Source organism: Serinus canaria, chromosome 8 (genome assembly GCF_022539315.1).
Source record: "Serinus canaria isolate serCan28SL12 chromosome 8, serCan2020, whole genome shotgun sequence".
Classification (NCBI taxonomy): Eukaryota; Metazoa; Chordata; class Aves; order Passeriformes; family Fringillidae; genus Serinus; species Serinus canaria.
The window spans coordinates 30362853-30383763 of record NC_066322.1 but is presented as its reverse complement, the minus strand read 5'-3'; the positions used below and the strand labels follow the sequence as shown (position 1 = coordinate 30383763).

Sequence of the window (20911 nt, the reverse complement as noted above, 5' to 3'; positions counted from 1 at the left end):
TTCAGTTACTGAGTTCCATATGATCCTAATCTCTTCAGGCTCCCTTTTGATCATTTATTGAATGAGTAGAAGATGGTTAAGCTCTCAACAATTACAGTGTGAATAAGTAAGTTTTTCTGTAGTAGCTCACAGTAAGCAGTAGGTGTAAACAGTAGCTTTTGAGATGTGTATGGGCTTTTTTTTCCCCTTTAGCTCTGACATCTTAACCAACTAGCAAGCTGGGTGTTAACTTGATTAAGCTTCTAGTAACTTGGAGCTGCTTTGATTGCATTTTGTTGTCAAAAGAAGACGTGCTTGTGGAAAGGACCAAAGCTTCTTGTTGGTGACTTCAAACCTCTGTCATTCCCCAGTGTGGTATTCCAAGCACAGTTGTGAGCTGAGGGTCCTATCACATCTCAGTGTAAGGGAGAAAACACTGGTGAAAACACGTGGAATTTTGCTGTATAGGCACGTGCTTATTAGCAGTGCAGGTCACTGTTTCCCAAAAGCAGTGGGAAATCTGTTCAGCTTCTTTGGAGGGATATTGCTGTATAATGTCCTGGTGTCTGGGATTGCCACTCAGGCTTGATGGTAACTTTTCCTCACTAATCATACTTGTGTGTGGGCTGTGTTTTATAATGAAGATACTGTGCTACCAATAGTTTAGCAGCCGAAGTACAGTGGAAACTTGATATTCAAAGTGCAAGAAGCAAAGGTCTGTAGTAGGCTGAGCAGTTAAGTGTGCTGCATTTTTTAATGATAATTCCCCATCATGCAAAGTTAACTCAAGAGACCACAAATCAGTGACCTGCAGTCACTAGATTTGTGACTCCCTGTAAAGCAGGGCTAGCATGACACCTTGCCATTGTCTGAATGTAAGGTTTAATTGACAAACCCCCTTTATTGTCATCATATTCCATAAACATATCTATGACATCAGGAGTCAAATGTGTAGCTGGGGTACCAAACAGGTGTTGGTTTCCAAGGGTGGTTTTGTTGTTATTTCCACCCAAAGCCATTTTAGGGAAGCAGTTTTAAGACTCGAGAAAAGCTGCACATCTTACCTGTGTTTGTTACAACATGAAAAAACAGTTGCAGCTGCTCTTTGGCACATACTGTGAAAAAGTGCTTTGAGAAGAAACAAATGTTTTGGGATTCAGCTGGGGCCAGCAGGGTTAAAACATCTCCCAACTGCCTTGGACACCATATGTAGTGCTCAGAGGGCTGCACAGAGGGAGCTGTCATTTGAGCTCTGTAACATGTGTTATTGTTTGCTAATCTAAGCAAATGTTGCAGGATAAAAAGAAACACTGCAGGACTTTCTTTCGGGTTTAGGAGGGATAAACTGTTAGCTTAACATTCAGACTGCCTGTGGATTATACTGGGATGGGCTGATGGCTAGCTGTAGGTGTCAGGCCCTCTGTGTCCTGGTGGCACATGTGCAGCCTGCCAGCTATGAGGAAGTGCCAGAATACAGAAAATCTAGAAAAGATTAATTATGCAAAATAACTTCAGCATAAGTGTGGATTTCTGTTTGAAGAATCCTCATTTCTGTGCTGTACATTGTGTAATATTTGGGTAACATAAACTCATTAAGCAAGTTGTGTTCTGTTGAGTTAGAGACAAGAAAACCCAGAAGTTTCATTAGAACAAAAAACCTTGCATATGTCTTGTATTCCTGCAATCAAAGATGTGTCTTCAAAGACAGCAGCTTTCATAAGCTGAGGTAAGAAGCTAGCTAATGCTACATTGAATGGTTTGTACTTTCAGCTCTTTGTTAATTTTCCCAGCACATGTACAAAAACTCTTTGGAGTATGAGAGACATTCTTGCTTCTAGAAGTACAGCTTGTGTTGGAAGGGAGGTTAAATTTTGCTCATAATTGAGTTTTCTTTGGAAGTAAATTGAGGTAGCGGTGTTTATTTGTAAAGTGCACGACTCTGTAAAACCTCTGAAGATAGAGGACAGTCTGAATCTGGTTAGTGCTGTTTGAAGCAAGGGTTTGCAATGAACCTGCCAGTTCTCCATATTTACAGTATTTTTGTGTGTGTCTGCTAGTGGAGGTGTGGTTTTCAAAGCTAGAAAGCAGAAGTTGCATCACTAATTACTGATTGTTTTTAAGGCAAATGTTCTCCCTCAATGGTCTGTTTTCCTTAGAACCAGGAGTTGCTATCTTGAATGGAACATAAATAGGATACAACTTCAAAAGTTGGAGGCTGTAAAAGAAGTTAGCAGAGATGTTTGCTGCCTTTAATCTTGGTTCAGCATTTGTGCAAAGCAATGTTGCTGAAGCAGAATGACATTATAAATTAGTTCCTTTCCTTCCTGAGTATCAAAATGCTCGGGCAGGGGGCATGTAAGGTAACCTTAAGGTAACCTTGGTGCTAGGCCAGCTCTGTGATGCTGATTACCATACTGCTTCCAGGTTCAGCATTCCTGTACCCCTTCACTCACACAGCTCTTTCCATTTCCTGCATCACATTTAGGTGGGATTGGGTGTGCAGTTGTGGCATATTCCCTGAGAAAAGCCAGGCAAGACCTGGAGGGCTGACCAAGAAGGACCTTAAGCTGTTTAAGGATTGTAAATTAAAACAAAATAACTCAAGGACACAAATACTGGATTTCATTTAAGCAAGGCTTAAAAATTAGTCAAAATGTAGTTGCTGAGGCATATACTGAAATGCAGATACTGCACAGAGTACCTGGAGTCAGGCTGGGGAGAGCTGTGGTTCCTCACAGCATTTGGACAACTGTGAGCAAAGTAGAGATATCTGGATAAGTGACACATAAAATGTAGATGGCAGTGTCTGAAACAGGGACAGATGTACGTTAGGATGTACTCTTAGTATAGAGCCACTGCACTGGTACTCTAACACCTTTTTTTCTTCAGGGAAGCATGTAGATTTGTCAGAGGTTCCAGACATGTAATTAAAATCTGCCCAGTAATGAATAATCCTGAGCAGGTCTGCAAACGAGAATGGATGTAAACAATTTGGTCTTTTCTGAGTTCATGATGCAGAATGTCTTTTTAAAAAGGGGAATGGAACTCCTTGTTTGGAATAGCACACAACTGGAGCCAAAGCTGCTACATGAACTCATGCCTTGTTTTTTCATCTCTGAGCGGTTTAAGTGATCCTGGCCCCAGACTGGTGTGTTCTGTACACTGCAGTTCTTGGCTAGCCTGAATCTTTTTTTTGGTCCAGTTTTCATATGTCTGCAGAAGCTTTTTTATGTTAAATGTTGTACTTAAAAAATACAAGACAAAGCTTAGTGTTAATGAAAATATGTTAAAATCTTTTCCTTCTCCACTCCCTGCTAAAGAGAGAAACTGGAGTAAGTACAAACAGCTTCACTTTCACAGATTTCGGTTGGTGAAAGCAGACTAGACATATAATAAATGATCTTTATAAAAAGCAATTAGACCAACATGGAGGCAACCCAGAACGTTAATGCACTGTAACACGTTTTCTTCGTCTTTGTCACCAAACTGCAGCATCAATAAGGATGGTTCTTCAAACAGCTTGTGGCCATTTTTTGTTGAAGATGCCAGTGCCCCAGAACAGCATATTGTCTGTGGGCAGGTAGATACAAGAACAGAGCTGAAAAGCTGTGGTGAAGGTTTTTTACATAGCTGGACTCAAAATCTGAGTTAGTTAATGTTACTGTTCTATGATTATACTATTTCCCTAGAATAATACTTCTGGAATGGTTCTCATCTTTTTTCTTTAAATGTTCCTGCTCTGAGAGATACAGATTACACCAGGGCCTATGCTGGTAGGTAGTGAAGGATATTCACGTCTATGTAAGATGGATCAATCCGTTATCTGTCAGTGTAATTGTCATTGAGGCACATCCAGTTGCAGCTTTAAATGTGATGGAAGTCTTCTCTTCCTAATGAAAACAGAGTTGCTAATCTGTGAGGGAAAGGAAATCAACAATCTAGTGTTTAAACTTAGGATTTCAAGTAGTTTTGTATAATTCTGCAGTATTCATCATTGTTATCCTTGTTGGCAGCAAGATGCTTTCGGTCTGGGTCATCCCACTCAGTGCAAACCACAAAATGAGCAAGTGGTAAAAGATGATGGAGTGCTCCTGCTTGGGAAAAAAATCAGTCATCAGGACTGTTGGAGGATGGGAAGGGGTTGCTTTGAGCTGTCCCAGTCTGGTCTTGCAGACTGAATGCCTGCTAGTGGTTAGAAAGAATTATGTGCTCTCTTGGAGCATGTTTACTGGTTGAGCTTCATCCCGAAGGAATCCAGTTTGTGTGCTTTCAGAGACTGTTCTGTTCTGTGAAGTGAAGCACTTTTAGTCGGACAGTCAGGAAATGGGAACCCAAGCCACACTCCTGATCTGAGTTAAGATGTTAGTGTAGATGCACCCAGAGACTGCATTTAAACTGTCCTGTAAGTGCTTGATACACACAGAATGTGCAATCTGAGATCAGCAAGACTATTAAAAATCTCAAAAACTGTGTAGCATAGGTGGAAAAGGTACAGAATCAGGTGTAATCAGTGTGGAAATTACTTCCATACAGAACAGACTGAAAAACCCTGGAGATTTCCTGTTAGGAAGGCAGATGACTGATTGTAGCCTGTAAAATGGTGCAGGGAGAAGTCAAGGTAAAAGACATTCTTGCTTCCTTGCAGACCTGAAGGTAGGTATTTTCTGTCTTTGTGATTTGATTGATCAAATCAAATTTGACCCTTACAAATAGAATGTTGAGAATACAGAAGAAAACTGAGACAGTTCGGGACCTGTTTTTTCCTTAGGTGTACCATGATCCTGAGGTGCCTCTGTGCTGACCATTCCAGCTCATTTGAAGCAGAGTATGAGAAGCTATCTGTGCAGACCACTGACAAAGCAGAGAAGCAGAAATTCTGCGTGGAATGGAGGCAGTTTTAACTTGTGGATTGTTAACAGCCTGTGTATTGTGTGTTCAGGTCAATGTCTTGAGGCGGCAGCAGCGCATGATTAAAAACCGTGAGTCAGCCTTTCAGTCACGCAAGAAAAAGAAGGAATACATGTTGGGACTGGAGGCCAGGCTGGAGGCAGCCCTGCTGGAGAACGAGAAACTCAAGAAAGAAAACAGCACGCTGAAAAGGCAGCTGGATGAAGTGGTATTAGAGGTAAGAGATTGTGATGAAAGTCTGATTTCATATGGAGATAGTTGTTCAGGTGGAAGGTGCTACAACAGAGTTGGGGAAATACTGACTGTCAGACCTTTGAGGGTTTCTAGCCCAGCATCCCAGTCCAAACATGACTTTCACCAACTCTAGGTCAGGATAGCTGACACATTATCTGCTAGACTTTTCATTCTTCATGGTGCTTCTGAATATATCACTGGATAGAATCTGATCATAATATGTAAACCAGAGTTTTATTTTTAAGTAGTTCAGGAATGTATTCACACATAATATTAGGCAAGTATAAATCTAAAAATCAAGTATAATTTGGTGTACTTGGCTTCTGACATACCCCTGCATATGTGTACCCCTCTTCTACTCAGTGTCTTCTTTTTTCTCTGTCTAGAACCAGAAGCTCAAAGTATCATCTCCGAAGCGAAGGACACTCTGTGTTATGGTGATACTGGCATTTATAATGTTGAATTATGGTCCATTGAGGTAAGCTGCTTAGAAATTCCTCTTTGCTTAGCAAGTTTACTGTCCTGAGATTCTTGTTTGAATCATTAATAACAGCCAGTTTTGTGTTTTAAAGCCTTGTGCCTGAAATCTGAAATCTGTCATTTATTCTCCTCCTGCTTAGGGGAAGATGCATCTGTATAATGCTTCCTCTTTTGGAATCCTTCTGGCAATAAGGGCTGGATCTTTCACATCTCATTTCTCCTGGTTTGGCTTTTTTATTCAGTGCCAGCACACAGCAGTTTGTCTGCTCCATTATACCTGTAGAGATTAAGAACTGTGTTTAGAATCCTTTTAGGAAAAAAAAGTCAGACTTGGAGAGCTTATCTGCTTGCTCATATCTCTGCTAATTTCAGTAGCTATGACTTGAAGCTGCTTTAGTACTCAAAATACTCAGGAAATCCTGCTGTACATTCCATGCCTTGCAGTCCTGACCCTTAAGATATGTCCAGCTCCCTCATTACAGAGTAAGCCCTTGTCTCCCAGGTCTGGTGAAGAAGTTGTTCCCTCTCCTTGATTAGTTGAAGTGGTAATCAGAAACTTCTCTTGTTTGAACTGTTATCAGTAGAGTGTAGAAGCCAGAGAGCAGCAGGGAAAACCTACATCACTTGCCAGACACTTTATAAAGAAATCTGTGGAAGAAAGGAGGGTAAAAAGAAATACTTCTTGCACATACCTCTCTATTTAACTTGGCTTTGGAACATAGAGACCTTTATTTTGAGCTGTCCACTTTTTCAAAAAGGCATAATATTTCAGTAGGATCCCAGTCAGCAGTGTCTGCATTTGTCCTCAAAATCCCAGTCAACCTAAAGGAATGGGATAAATACGGAGGAAGACTTTGTTTCTGACTGTGATAAATTTTGAGAAAGTGATGTTTGTATTTTTAGTATTAGAAAAATTGCGAAAGCTAAAATGACTTCTGAAGTATTTGCGCTTACTGCAAATATTGTTTATATCAGGAATTGAAAGACAGCTGATAATTTTGCTTTGATATGGATGATGTTAAGGTATACCATTTCTTAGTGTATTTAGGATTTGTATTGTGATTTTTGACTATCAGGTAGAAAAATCATCTTCCAGATGCTAAGGGATTGATTTGTACATCCCATCTGCATTTGAAGCATTACTACTCACTTGAGATAGACAATGGTTGAGAATTACTAGAACCAATCATCTTTCTGAAGTTGGGGGAAATGTACTTGTGTATGCATTGCAGTGAGATGATGGAATGCATGAAACTCTTGTTAGTGATGAAAGGCTTGGGAACACGGAGAGATGGGTGGGAAGTCTTTTACCACAGTACTCTGAAGTTTTATGGCATCTTCCCTACCCCCAGGAATGAGCAAGGTGTTGAGCTCAGTGGCAAGGCACTGCTGTCAGAGTGGTATGGAAGGTCATGTTGTATACATGTCTTTGCAGCACTCAGTAACTATAGGAATGTGATAGGGTTAACTTTCTGACAGGTTTGATGTTTAATAAAGTAGATAAAGCAAGAAGAAATCCTTGGATGTCTGACTGTTCCTGGCCAGTAGAGTAGCTAAGCATGCCAGTATAACTGCTGTGCCTGAACCAGGTGGTTTGCATCAGCACTCGGTTTAGGCAGTGAAGAGAAATGTAATTGCAGATCTGCAAGGAATTACTCTTCCTGGGGTTTTGTTTTATTTTTTTTGTCCTCCCTAGCAGAAGAAATGCTCACACTGCAATTAAAATCCTAGGCTGTATCAAGGTGGTGTAAATGTTTGATTGTGCAATACTCTTTAGAAGACCCAGAATGTGGGCTATACAGACCATTTCTTTAGATTTTACTCCTCCCATACACATTTTCTTCCTTTTATAAAGGTGTCACTGAATGGCAGCTCCACAAACATGACAGGATTGCTCTTCTGCTTAGTCCTTAATGACAGAAGCTTCCAGTATATGTCCTTTTTATCAGTCCCTGCAATTTCTTACAGAAATAAGAAATTTTTTGGTGATAATATCCATGCTAGCTTATAGTTCAGCAAAACCACTATTTTCTCCCACTTAGCTAACTGTGGATTCCCTAATTTCCATGCAGTGGTTAGCTGGAGGTAAATATGTTCTGATACCTTGTGTTGCCATTTTTGCTATGTAAGAAATCATTTCGCTTGCACACCTGAATGGAGGTGTGCCAGCATTTGGGCTCAGGTTGTTTTGATCCAAACATACTAGCAGTGAATATTTTGTTACTTAAAACCAATGAACCATTGCAAATAGAGTGTGACACCCAAAAAAGCAAAATCATGGGGAAAAAACCCTAAAATCTGTAGCAGACTTTGAAATTCCCTTAGCTGGCTTTACTGTAAGATGCTTCTTAGGTTCTTATGGGAAGGGGTAGGATTTTTTTGAAGACTAGGGGTAAAACAAAAGAACAGATGTATAGATTACCTATTTTTGTCAAATCAGAGAAAGCAGAGAAGCAGTTGGGTTGTTTAGATTTGAGGATTTGAGGCTGAAGAACAGGCAGTCCTGCAAAGCCTTCATGGCCTGCAGTGGATCAGTGAAGGTGCAGTGTTTGGGCAGTCAGCATCCCACAGAACAATCCCATCTGGATGGGTGGCTGTGTAGTTAGTTCTGTGTTTTCCTCTGCATTAGTAGATGTGTGTTGCGCTAATAAAGACTAAAACATAATTTTTTTAATCGGTCTCAAGTCTTGTTGCCTATGTGTGTGTGGTAAGATGTTTGTAATGTTTCATGGAGGACTCTGAGAGTGCTGTTCAGCTGTTTTAAGATTATGGAAAGCAGTCCAGGATGTGGCAGCCCTTGGCAAACAAGTTTAGCAGATAAAATTATTCTGCTGACACAGGTTTTCATGCTGACAGATAGCGTGGGGGTAATCTGTAATTACTGAACTTGGGAATTTGGGGGTGGGGGTGAAAGTCTGGTAGGGAAGTTGGCCTGTTGACACAAGAAATCTGTTTGAAAATACTGGAGGGAGAGTGCTGCCCAATCTGCTTAATTACTGACAAGCCTTTCAGAACCTCCTTCAGTCTTCGACACAGCCCCATGGTATCTCTAAGAAAAGAATGCAAGTCCAGTTATATAGATATTCAATGCCAGTGCAATTTGAGGATGTGAAAGGGGCTTGTGTGGAGCTAGTGGTCACTCTGCATTTGGTAGTTCTGTGTTACTAAACTCTTTGGGTTTGTTGCTGCTTTATATTGAAAACTGAAGCTTTCAGTTATTTAAAACCAAACTAACTTAGCAGGAATTCTGTTAGTGTTTCACTTTTATCTGTGTGTTTTATACTAGAAGAGAGGAGCCCAGGAATTTCCCATCTGTGTGTCAGTGAACTATTCTGTAATCTTCGTGAATTATTTGGATTTGGATTCGATACACATAAAAACCTCCTTTTATTATTATTTAAGAGTGATTGGTGAGGTGTGTGGAGGGAAAAGGGTACATTTTGGTTCAGTTCATTACTGAGATCACCCCCTTGCCCCAGCCTTGCATTCCATAAGGTGCAAAGCAGGAATTGGCAACCAGCAGCTTTTGCCCAAAGGCAGTGACCACGCAGGCCTTGGCACACGGCTGGACTGGGAGCTGGAACAAGGGCATCTGGAACTGGGTGTCCCTGGGAGCCAGGTTCTCCTGCCTCCCTATGTGCTTTCTGTGGAGCGGGTGTTGATCCCACTCCCAGCTGGCATGGCATCCCTGAGACATGGCTGGCTGCTGGCATTGACAAACATCTAATTAGCTGTGCTGGTTTCTTAGCACTTACAACATCAAATCTAGTCATGTTCAAAATATTGCAGTTCCTATATGCCTTTTTCTCCTCCTTTGATTTCCACGTTTGTGTTGGACTATGCCTTAAAGGAAACAGATCTGAAAATGTGTTAAACAAGCACAAACAAGGCTGAAACAAATGGCAACCAAGCACATGTTTTAGTCTAAACAATCCATGTATTTATTTTGGGAATATTTTTATTTTTATTCTCTTCCCTGTTCTCATTTCAATATAAATTCTCTTGTATGTTTGTTTTGGTTTTTTTAATGCAAGTCCTACATGTGATAGTAAAATATTTGCAGGAAAATAACCGAAGTCACGTGTAAAAAACAGGGAAAGGAGAACAATCACAGAAGATGCAAAAGATAAATTTTATGCCTCTCTTCTTGGGACCATAGCAGCAAAGCATGTAAGCTGGTGGCTGTAGCATTATCTTTTTGGCTATAAAAAGTGTTCAGCTAGTTATTTCTTTCCCCAAAATCAGTCTGCATAAGCTTACATGGTGGCTGTCACCTAGCAGCAATCTTAAAGCATTTATTAAGATGTCAGCCAGCCAGAATGTGTCCTAACTACCACTTTAGCTAAGTAGTGAACAGAAAACAAAAATATGAAGTTGGAGGGAGGAAAGGCAGATTTGCAAAGAGATGGGAACAGGAGGTTTGAGAGAGTGGTGGGATACTGTTTTTTTAGTATTATTATTAATTTTGTGTTTTCTTACAAGTTGGCCACCTCTGGATGGCTAGAATCCCTTTCAAACTGGAAAACAGTCTTGGGGATATGCAGAAAGATGTGTTTATGGTGCAGGATGACTGAGGTGGTGATTGATGTAGCTCAGTACAGCTGCTGCTGCTTCAAAACTTCTGTGTCCCACTGACCTCAAGCAGCTGCAGTAGAATGGCTGGCCTTTAGCAGAGATTTCATTGCAGCTCCTCTCCAGGGTGTCCTCATGGATTTTCCTCTACTTTCCAGGACTATCCTGGAAACTGAATAATCTATTAAAAAATTTAGATCCACTGAGCAGTTGCAAATAAAGACACTGGCCTGGCTGGCTGAGAAGTGATTTGTCATTTGAAATGAAGCAGTGACTTTTGATTTCTGAAGGATTTAGGGGTGTGTCTAATTTCTGAAATTGGTAGCACAAACAGGAAAAAAATCCCAGAAGTGCTAAGATTAATCATCTTTTACTAAAAATGAGGAAATTGCCCAAGGATTGTTCAGCTTGTAAGCTACCATGACCTTCTCTTTGTGAGGATAAAGTAATGAAAACACAAGTCTTTGACAGCAGAACCCAGATTAGCATCCCACCCAGTGTGCAGCATGCTAGTCAGCACTACAGGGATCTGCTAAGCTTTTGGAGCATAAAGGATTTGGGCTGCTGACAGCGCCATCCATTGAGCACACCTGTATTGGTGTCACTGTGGTCTAGTGCCCTTACCGAAGGTGAGCAATCTTGAGCTGGCATGTGGGAGAGCAGGATTATATTGAGGTGCATTCGGCAGTGATTTTGTGCAAGTTTGCTGTTGTTTGAGACTTTATGCTGGACTCCTTGGTTAAAGAAACAGACCCGTTGTATGGTCAGCAGGAGTGTAGGGATACCTCAGTGATGGGATGTTGGAAACTTAGAGGAACAGTGCCAGCAGGGAGCATTTTCTGTGCAGGCAAAGGAGCTGATCTGGTTCCTATACCATCACATGCAGCAAGTGTTGTGTTGCTGCAGAGGTGTGGGAGCTGTGTATTGGTGCTGGGGTCTGTCAGTACAAATCCCACCCACAGCTGCCAGGCCAAGGTCCTGGTGTGGTCTTAAGTCACCTCCGTGCTGCCCTGGCAGGTGACCCCAAGCAGTGAGATGGTATGTTCAAAAACATCCCAGATGTCCCCTTGAGTAGCATGTGCTGAGTAGGCTAAAGTCTGGCACCTGCCCAACATGAAGGGCAATGACCAACAGCTCAAAAAGCATTCTTTTGGCCTTACATTAGTTTGTTTCCTTAACTTTTCTTGTTAATTCTATGTGTGCTCCTTCCTGCCTCTATTCCAGAGCAAAGTGGGGCAGGTTGGTGAGTGGAACTTTCAAACTCGTAGTGACTGCTCGAAGCATCTCTAAGAGCAGAGATGCTTGAGTCTGAGAGCAGAGAGCTGCAGATCATGGGCTGTACTTCAGGGTCAGTTTCTTTTTCTCAGTTCATCCACTCCTAGGCTTTTTTTGCACTTAGTGAAGGATAGAAAAGGATTGGTTTTCTGCTTTTTCCATCCTCAATAGCCTCCCATATGTCTTCAGGAGCTGATAGGCTTAAATGTGATGTATAGTAAACCTACATACAAATGATGACAGTCAAGTGCCTATTAATTTCTTACTTAGTAGAGAGGAACTGGTGAAATGTGAAGAAAAAACTGTGAGTTGAATGCAAGAGGCATGTTATCCAGGCCCATGGCTTCCCTGCTGCCAAGGAGAGATGAAGCCCTCTGGTTTTAGCAAAAACAGCAGAAGCATTGGAAGACATTTGAAGCTCTTAACACTTGTAGTACAGGAAACTTAATATGATGTTTGTGACACTGACAGAACATGTTTCAGTACTGAGGTGAGTGTACATTTGTGTTGGAGGTGGCCCAAAGATATAAAACTGCTTCTGCAGCACACCTTTGGTCTTGTGTTGTATTTTCTCCTTGAAGACAGAGGGAGAAATCAAGAGAAAAAGGACAGGCTGAGTGGATTGGACATGGGTCTAGGTTCCAGACCTTTCAATACCTCTCTTGATAGGTTGATCCTCAAATAAAATTGGATACCTTTGGTTTTCTTACAAACTGCAACTCTGGGAGCAGGAAGGGATTCCTTCAGCTGTCCTCTGCTGATCACAGCCACAAGCTTTGGCAATAAAGACCAGATAATGGTGTGGAGTTTTGCAAGCAAAAAAAAAGTGCTCTGGGTGTCAATATTTGTTTTCTTCTTTTCTTTTCCAGAGGCTTTATTAAAAATAAATTGCTAATTAAAGCATGCAAAACACAACAAAAATACACAAAAACTCCTCTTTGGGTTGCTTTCCTCCTCTTCCGCTGCAGTGGAAGAAGGCTGGCCTGCTCTCTCCAGCCCAGCACTCAGAGAGGGCAGCTGTGGATCAGCCCTCAGGAGAAGGCAGAGCTTTGCTGTCAGCAGATGGTGCACTCATCGGGAGTAGAAACGAGAAATACTTTCCAGAGAGTGTCTGGCACTATGGCAGCCTTGTCTGGAATCAGTTAGGAAGGGGACAAGGTCTTTGGCTGGTGTCTCCTTGCAATGTCAACTTTAGCTTGCTGGAAATTTCCCAGCTCATACTGAGAATTCTGTCCCCAGAAAACTCTTTGTTATGATACCACTATTGGCTTTTGTCTACAAATTACTGTACAACTTAAATGTCAGTATTCAAAACTTGAAGCACACAGGATTTGTTCAGCCAGAAGCACAAATGAAATTTAGTTTGGGCTCCTGGCAAGACTTGCTTTCACATTTATTAAACTGACATTCAAACCAAAGAAGTAAAAAACAGCTAAAATATCAGGTGCCGTTGAATGCCTGGAGAAACCATGGCAGGAGTGCTGCTTTTCTTTCCCTCTTATAATCAAATTTATCTACGTGTTGGAACAAACATCTGCATGAAGTATTTAGTGGTTTTTTCTTCTTTCCCTGGGATCTGGTTTTCCATCTGAACAAGCCAAGAGCTCAGCCAGCTTGGACAGGGTGTTTGTGGCTTGTGAAAACCTTTTCATGCTCACGGCATCTGGAATGTCCAAATGCAGGCTCTAAAGCCTTGCTAGGCACCCCAGGTGTGTGAGTGAGTCAAACAGGAAAGATTCCAGCTTCTAAAAGACTGTCTTGCCCAGTAAAGCCCATTCTCAGCTTTGGTCTTTTTTGACTTGTAATGTGGGGCAGTAACTCTATTCCTGCAATTAGCAGGACTCGCACAGGGCAGGTATGCCAAAGTGCTCTTCCTTTTCCAGCTTCTCATCTCTTAGCTCAACAGAATGAAAAAACTATCAAGGCTTTTGCCATCTGTCATATTAAACCAGTTCTTAAACCAACTGTTGGTATCTTAGTTGAAAATACTGTTTTTCTGAAGCTTTTTTCCCTCTGAATGGGCTCTTCTACCTTTCTTTTTCACATTTTCTGGCCTCTTCTGCCTGATGCTTTTAAACGCCCAATATTTACTTCCTCTTCAGTGTCATGGTGCTGGGATCTGTTCTGTAGATCCTTCCAGTTGCTGCTTATATTGTTGCTTTTCTACTTGGCACTTGTGAAGCTCAGCATGCCTGAGGTCGGCAGATGTTTCCAGATGCAGCTTTGCAGGACAGGTCCATCATCATCCCAGCTGCTTGAAGGGATTCCTTGTTCCTAAGTCATGCTTTTCCCCCATATTAATTTGAGATGAAGAAGGAGAAATATTTCTGATAGCCTGTCTCAGACCCTCAGGTACCCACCCACATGGCAAGGAGAAACTGGAAGACCATTACATGCATGTCCTCTCCTATTTGTTCCTGAAGATGGAGCCCTATTTATAGACAAACTTCAGTAGTGTTCCTCTGGGGAGAAGGGAAGAGGAAGAAATGATACAGCAGAACAAAAAGTAGCAAAACTCCCCAAGTAATTAGAAGGTGAAAGTGGGGCAGGATTTCAATTTGTGGGGCTTTTCCTTCTCCAGAACTAGAGCTACTTTGGTTTCAGGTCATTGCCACAAACCAGAGGAGCAACAGAAGGGATTTTTACTTTTTTTTTTTCTTCAGACATATCTGAGACATTGAGAAGTCATGTGCAATGTCCTAGAAAAATAATGGGAAAGGGGAAGTGCAAAAGTAGCCTATAGAGCAGAAATTGCTGCTAGCTCTGCTTCAAAAGAAAAATTAACAATCCTCATAAAGGAAAGGGCATTGGAAAAAATACCCTGATATCATATCTTATTCTCAGGTTTGTGTTCACATTGTCAGAAGTGGGCACCATGGTTTATGTCTGTAAAGATGGGAAAATATATTCTGTTCACCTCCTCCTTCGTCTTTTGCTTTTGAAGATATCTTCTTTCAGGTTGAAATATCCCATGCTCAGCTGATGAAAAGATACAGGTATTTTATGCTTGAGAAGAGGGAAAATAAACACTTCCTCTCTTCCAGAGCTGATGCAATAAATGCGGTGTGTGTGGTTTAGAATGGGTGTGTAGCTAAAACAACTAAATCACAGAAAGGAAGATTAGCTGTGCTTGTGGAGCAGTGTGTGTCTTTGTCCTTGGTTTGGATAAAGACACACACTGCTCCACAAGCACAGCTATTTGTCTTTGTTGCTCAGAGTTCAGGGTGAGCTGCAGTAGGAATGAATTGTATGTGACACTTCACCTCGCCAAGCTGGAACCTGAAAATAACAAGAATTGCTTTTGCAGAATGAGACAAATAGGAAGGAAGAAGCATCATGGATAAAAAGGAGTTTGTTGCAGTTCTTCTGCTTCAGTTTCTTCTCAGCTTTAACTAACTAGTTACGTGCACAGTTTCTCTGGTTCTGTGTGTCATTTTGAATGGGAAAGGAGAGAAGTAGGATAGACTAAAACACCAGATCCAGGAGGTCCAGCAGCCCACTGAATGGCTGAAATACTTCAGGCTGTGGATAAGGGATTTGCAGGAAAGTTAACAAATTTCAGATCTTCTGAGGTATATTCTTGGTCTAATGAATAAAGTACCATGTACTTCTGGATGTCATGACTCCAGATTAAGTACAGTAAGGGCATTTCACAGGTGCGTGGCTTCCAGCTGGAACATGAGGCATCTGTTTAAGCATCAGCCTTAGTTTTGAGCTCTGGTTCTTGGGCTTGAGATGCTGCCAATTGTGCTGATGCTTTCATTGGCAGAGAAGAGAAGTGATCTCATAAAACCTAGCAGGTAGTGGGAATTGGTTCTGTAAAATTGGATAGGCCTGGTGTTGTATGATAGGAGGTAATGAATAAGCCATCCAGCTTTCTGTGCAGTAGAAGCAGTGAGATCTTTGGATACAAATGTACACAGGCATTACAGGAAACTGTAAGTACTTTTCTGCCCGTTGGCACAAGTGAAAGCAGAGCCTGTAGCATTTCTGCTGCCCTCATTCTGTGCTGCTGCCTAGAAACCTGGAGGAGAGGAGGCAATCAAAGCAGCATCAGCCTGAGTCTAGGATTGTCCTGACTCCTCTGGTTCGGAACATGACACAGTTGCTCACAGGGTCACTGCTAATAGAAGTGCAAAAGCGTTGGCAAAAGAGAGGGAATTTCTAGGCAATTCTGTCTGCCTTCTGCTTAGTTGTGGAGTATTTCATCTGCCCTCCTTCCAAGTTTTGCCTGTCTCTATTTGTATTTGTTGCCTGTTACAAAGTGATGCCATGTAAAACCAGGAAATACTCGTCTGCTGGACAGGAGGGGTGGGGCATGAGTTAAAATACACTCTGTGAACTGTTATCAGCATGAATGGCAGAGACCTCCTCAGCGTGCTGCATTGCATTTTTATGTTTTCACTCTGTTGCTGCTGGTGATGCTCTGCTGTTGGCAGCCAAGAAGGTTAGGATTTGGGTCTGTAAAGATGCATATTTCAGGAAGCAACTGTGTTATGAAAGAGGAAAGCCAGCCTCTGGAGTGGAGAAATTGAAGTATTGCTTCTGTGCTTTTGAGAGTTCTCCCTTGTAGCTCACCCTTCTGAAGATGCAGGTCTAGTACAGCAGTGGTGGGCTAACCTGTTCACATGTGCAGTGCTGCTCCTCTCTGTATGGAGGGCAGCACAGACACTCCTGGCTGACTGAGCAGCCTCCAGGCCAGGATCCTTCAGTCTGTGCCAGCACACACCAGATCAGGGTGTCTGGCACCATGGTCTGTTGCCCATGGGGCTGTTGGCCCCAAAATCCAAGTAGAATTGAACATATTTAGGTTTGTGTACAGTCCTCGTAGATGTCTGGCATAACATTCTAGGCTTGCAGCTGCATGGAATTTGATAGCTAAGTTTTCCTTACATGTTGTATTCATATAAACTATGTAGATTGTACTTTGAGGCTGATGAAAGTTGAAGTTCAGGCATGCTTTGACTTGATTGTAGGTAATTTTCTTATCCCTGTAGACCTGGGTTACAAGCAGGGCATTCTTAGTTTCAGCTCATGAAGTTTGTGTGAGGGAATGTGAAAACTAGAGCATCTGAATCCTTCAATCAATTAAAACTGAAAAAAGAGAACAGAAATGCTTTTCTGACTACTGCTGCTTTGAACAATGATATTATAATGACACATCAGTTTTTTTACAGTAGATATGACATGAACCTTGTCCATATAATGTAACAGCAGCCAGAAACTTCTCCACCTGAGTGTTTAATGCCTTACAGAAAAGTGCCTTGCAGACCTCTTACGTGTGTGATACATTTTGCTATGTTTGTTATGTTTTGCAGTGTATTTGAAAAGGATCCCAATGGAGTAGATTCCACTGTGAGTTCTAACCACCGGACCAGAAATCTTCTGGAGTTCTCAGCTCACCAGGAATCCAGCACAGCTCAGAAGATACCTGAGGGCATAGTTTCTGAGAAGAGTAACAGGTTAGATCAAAACCTTTTACATATTTTGCATGGCAGAGGGCACTGGTGCTTCTGCCCTCCCTGCCTTGCTCACCTTTTTGACCAGTGCTCTTGCTGCTTTTACAGAGTACCTGAGTTCTAAACACAGTGTTTTGAAAGCTTCTCAGTTTGCTTTTCAAATGAATATAATGTTTAATCTCCCAGAGTACCCAATATGTAGAGCTTCAGAAGTGTACAAGGGCTGTGCTGCACGGTGTTAGGGAAGATAGCTTTTCCACAAGTGCTTGTCACCAAGACTTTCAGGACCTTCTTCAGTTCAGCTATTTGCTTTTTTTCCTCTGATCTATATTTTAGCTTGCATAGTTGTGATAGCTGTCATGTTATCTATCTCTTCTTACTTTTCAAGCTGGAGTACTTATTTTCTTTGTTGCTCCAGAGAAGACTGGGGAAGTTCATGAGTAAGAACATACTCTGCACTTAGCAGTGTCTTTCTCATTTTAAAAATCCATCTGAGTCCATCCCTGTGCTTATCCATTATTTAATTCAATACTGCCTTTCAGGCTTCCTAGATCTCCAGCATGCAGTGCGTAAGTGAACATATAATTGCCTCCAGATTGAAGTCTGGCAAATACAGCTCATGTTTTCCCGTTACAAGATCTATCCTATTAGACTGTCCCTTTCCAGCAGAGTGTTTTGGCTGGTTGAACAAAGCCAGGCACAGATGTGCAGAAAACCCTAATGTATTTTGCCATGCAAAAAGAAGGCAATAAATCAGGAGCATTTTAAGGCTGTAGCCATGGTGAGGGCTTTGTATCCTACGTGCTGCATTTCAGACCATGACCTGTGGGACAGAAGAGTGGAGTGGTTTTCTTACGAGGATGTGCTCGTGCCTGTACCTCCTTTTCTTTCTCTGCTTCACCCTGGGTTTGGCAAGCTGTGAGCTCTTTGCTGCATATTATTTATCAGTCCTAGATGCAGTAGAGAGAAGCAGACACGAAGTTGGAGAGAAAACTGGGAAAGGTAGGGGGTTATGAGTAAGGCTTTCATAAGCTCTTATACCTGATATTTCAGGAAGAAGTTGAGGTTCAGGAGCTACAAGTCTATCAAAATCAAGAGGACTAAAGCTGTTACATTGATAACTGGTCAAGAGAGAAACCTACATTAGGTATTTGGTGATAAATGGTTAACCCCTCAGGAATTGCTGAGAGTGTTATGGATTTTTGTACTGAGAAATACATGCTCCTTTTCACTTTTTATCAAAACTAAGCTAGTTTCTGGAGACAGAGATGTAAATCCTCTCCACTCAGTTATAATATAGTTTGTGGCTTCTCAGTTATAATATAGGTTATAGTCTTTCTATCTGCATGATTTTAGTGGATAATAAATCTAGTATTTCTGTAGCAAGTCTTGCACAGCTCTGGAATGAAAAAGAAAGTTGTGTCTGCAGACATCACATAGTTTGCATGCTATGAGGAATATTTTACAGACTACATATTCTATCAATATCTGGCCTTCTTTGGAAAAGATCCAACATCTGCTAATGCTCCTCTGTCTGCCCTGCATTGAGACCTGTCAGCCTCCTTTGAGGGATTGACTAAGAACATTGGATGTTTGATAGAAATTGTTACTCACCTGTTTCAGAGGTCTCATGGGAGCAGCTGTAACATTCATGGGTCTGCTGGTGATAGTGTTCATTCTCTGGCTTTGGTCAAAGGGTCATGAAAAAGTTTTTTAAGGGATTTCTTGCAGTGCTTTTGTTGATTTTTCCCAGGTATGACCGTTCTGTACCTGATAACAAAGCACTAATGATAGTCTCAGAAGAACCACTGTTATATATTTCACCACCACCACCCCCCTGCCAGCCTCTGATCAACAGGACAGAGTCACTGAGGTGAGAAAACAACCTGTTGTGAGCATTTGCAGTTTATTAGGAGTTGATACATCAACTCTGTGTTGGCTGAGTGCCGCTGGACAGCTGAGGATGATGCTGTTGTCCATTCATGGTGTTTGTTTATCCAGTATGTGACCAGTGTCTCCTAAGTGTCTGCACTGTCCAATGCCTGCTGTCATAAGGACAGATCCACTTGGATTTTTGTAATCTTTCCATGATTTTTAGTAATGATTTTCACCACTCGCTTTTCACACTGGTCACTTGCAATAACCAAATAACAGTTTTCTGATTGTCTGGGGGGGTTTTCATTACTTAAAAGAGAAATCACTTCATATGTAGAAGTGTTAATGATATGGAAATTAAGTCCAGCTAAAAGCTTTTCCCAAGTGAGTTATATAAGAGATGGTCTTCTGTTATTCAGCTTCTGATAGAAGCAGTCTGAACCTGACATTGCAGGTGTTCTTTGTTCACTGTTGGAAAACACCTAGCTCCACTTTTTCCATAGATATGAGTCACTAACATTATCTCCATTCTCTTTGTCCATTCCTTCTCTCAGATTTATTTGCCAAAATTTATCCTTAATCAGTAATTTGTCTTGAATTGATCAACTTTTGATTTTAAATTTCAGTAGTCCTTACAGTAATTTCAAAATTACTATTTGTTGAGCAAAAGAAAGGACTGTATCTATTTTACGTGGGAACACCCATGAATCTAATACTTTATAGATAAAATTGTATTTTCTTCCTGTGGTATTAAAAATAAATTATCATAAGGTGAAATTATAGTCATCTTCAGTGTCTGTGATGCCTTGTAGTGGCTACCTAGAACAGAGGTAGATAAGATTAAGAGAGTAAAAGCAGGTATTTATTAAAGGCCTTCAATAGGTACACCTTGGGCAGTTGAAGCCCACCCAGGGCCTACACGCAAAAATGGATGACAGGCCATGGGTTTTCATACTTTTGTATGTTTGGTCCATTTGCTTATTGGGGATTAATCTTCCAATTACAGCTTCAGGTAATGAAGTAATTTACCCCAAGTTTGCATCCCCCCAACTCACTTTGGTTTACGTTTCTCAGGGCCTGAGGCAGTGAAGTGTTCTTGACTCCCAGGCCTAGAGAGGAATTGTCGTGTCTGACCAAAATGAGAAGACAGTAGCTAACACTGTATATGGAGTTTAGAGCTATACACTAAAGAGCTGCAGGACTACAAATATATGAAAAATAGAAAAGCTAAAATCCTACGGCATCATCTATATGGCAGCTAAACTGTTATATAACACTAAACCATTGTGGCAGTGTTGTTTGCAGTCTGTGCTGATGCTGTGGTTTCCTAGGCTGACCCACGAGCTGCGAGGATGGGTGCACAGGCACGAGGTGGAGCGCACGCGGTCCCGGCGGCTGAGCAACAGCCAGCAGCAGCAAGCACGAGTCCCGCAGGTGCGTGAGCAAAAAATTGCTCCATGGAACACTCTCCCTCACTTGCTTGCACTTGTCATCATAGACAAAAGTGGCCATCGTGCCTGTAATTAGGGCAGCCAACACATCCATTTTAAATTGCTGTGTTTGGTTGGTTATTATGTTGTCAGATTTGTTCTTCCATTCCTGCTCTTGGATTCAGGGTTTTGAATTGTTTTTTGCAGCCATCAAAATATGTTCAGCATTTTCTAAAATTAAATAAATCATTATCCTTTTTATGGCTTCTCTCTAAGACTAAGCAATTGCTTAATGGAGAGAAATACAACCTACAGCACATTCATCTGACTCACTGTTAAGGGTGACAGCTGATTTGTTTTGTTGACATATTTCTATTGTTTAAATTCTTGCTGGAGGGCCTATTTTTTTATTTTGTACGACTACAGAATTATGAGACTTGTGCTCATATTTCCCATTTTTTAAAATTTCTTCTATCTAGGCAGCATACTTATATCAAGGCTGAAATTAAGACAATGAATTTTCAAAGTATTGAAATTGATTAGATGTAGCGATGTTGCAGTGGGCAGTTGTCCAGAGAGCTGCGATCTTCCCAAACGAGGGTCTTGAAAAAGACACCTCGGGGGCACAGGCACATCTGTGTTCACACCAGCTGATGTCAGCTGTGCTGTGACCCAGGCGTCGCAGAAGGAGAGACAAAC

At 41.5% G+C, this 20911-nt stretch overlaps 1 protein-coding gene across 2 annotated transcripts in view; it reads left to right on the top strand.

Annotated features, from left to right (window-relative positions):
- ATF6 (activating transcription factor 6) overlaps positions 1-20911 on the top strand; it is an 80841-nt gene that overhangs the window by 7681 nt on the left and 52249 nt on the right. For both annotated transcript variants that reach the window (XM_050977236.1, XM_050977235.1), the window contains exons 8-12: positions 4919-5104; positions 5508-5599; positions 16767-16910; positions 18661-18780; positions 20114-20216. In XM_050977236.1, coding sequence (XP_050833193.1) covers positions 4919-5104; positions 5508-5599; positions 16767-16910; positions 18661-18780; positions 20114-20216 — 645 coding nt within the window. The remainder of the gene's footprint in view (positions 1-4918; positions 5105-5507; positions 5600-16766; positions 16911-18660; positions 18781-20113; positions 20217-20911) is intronic.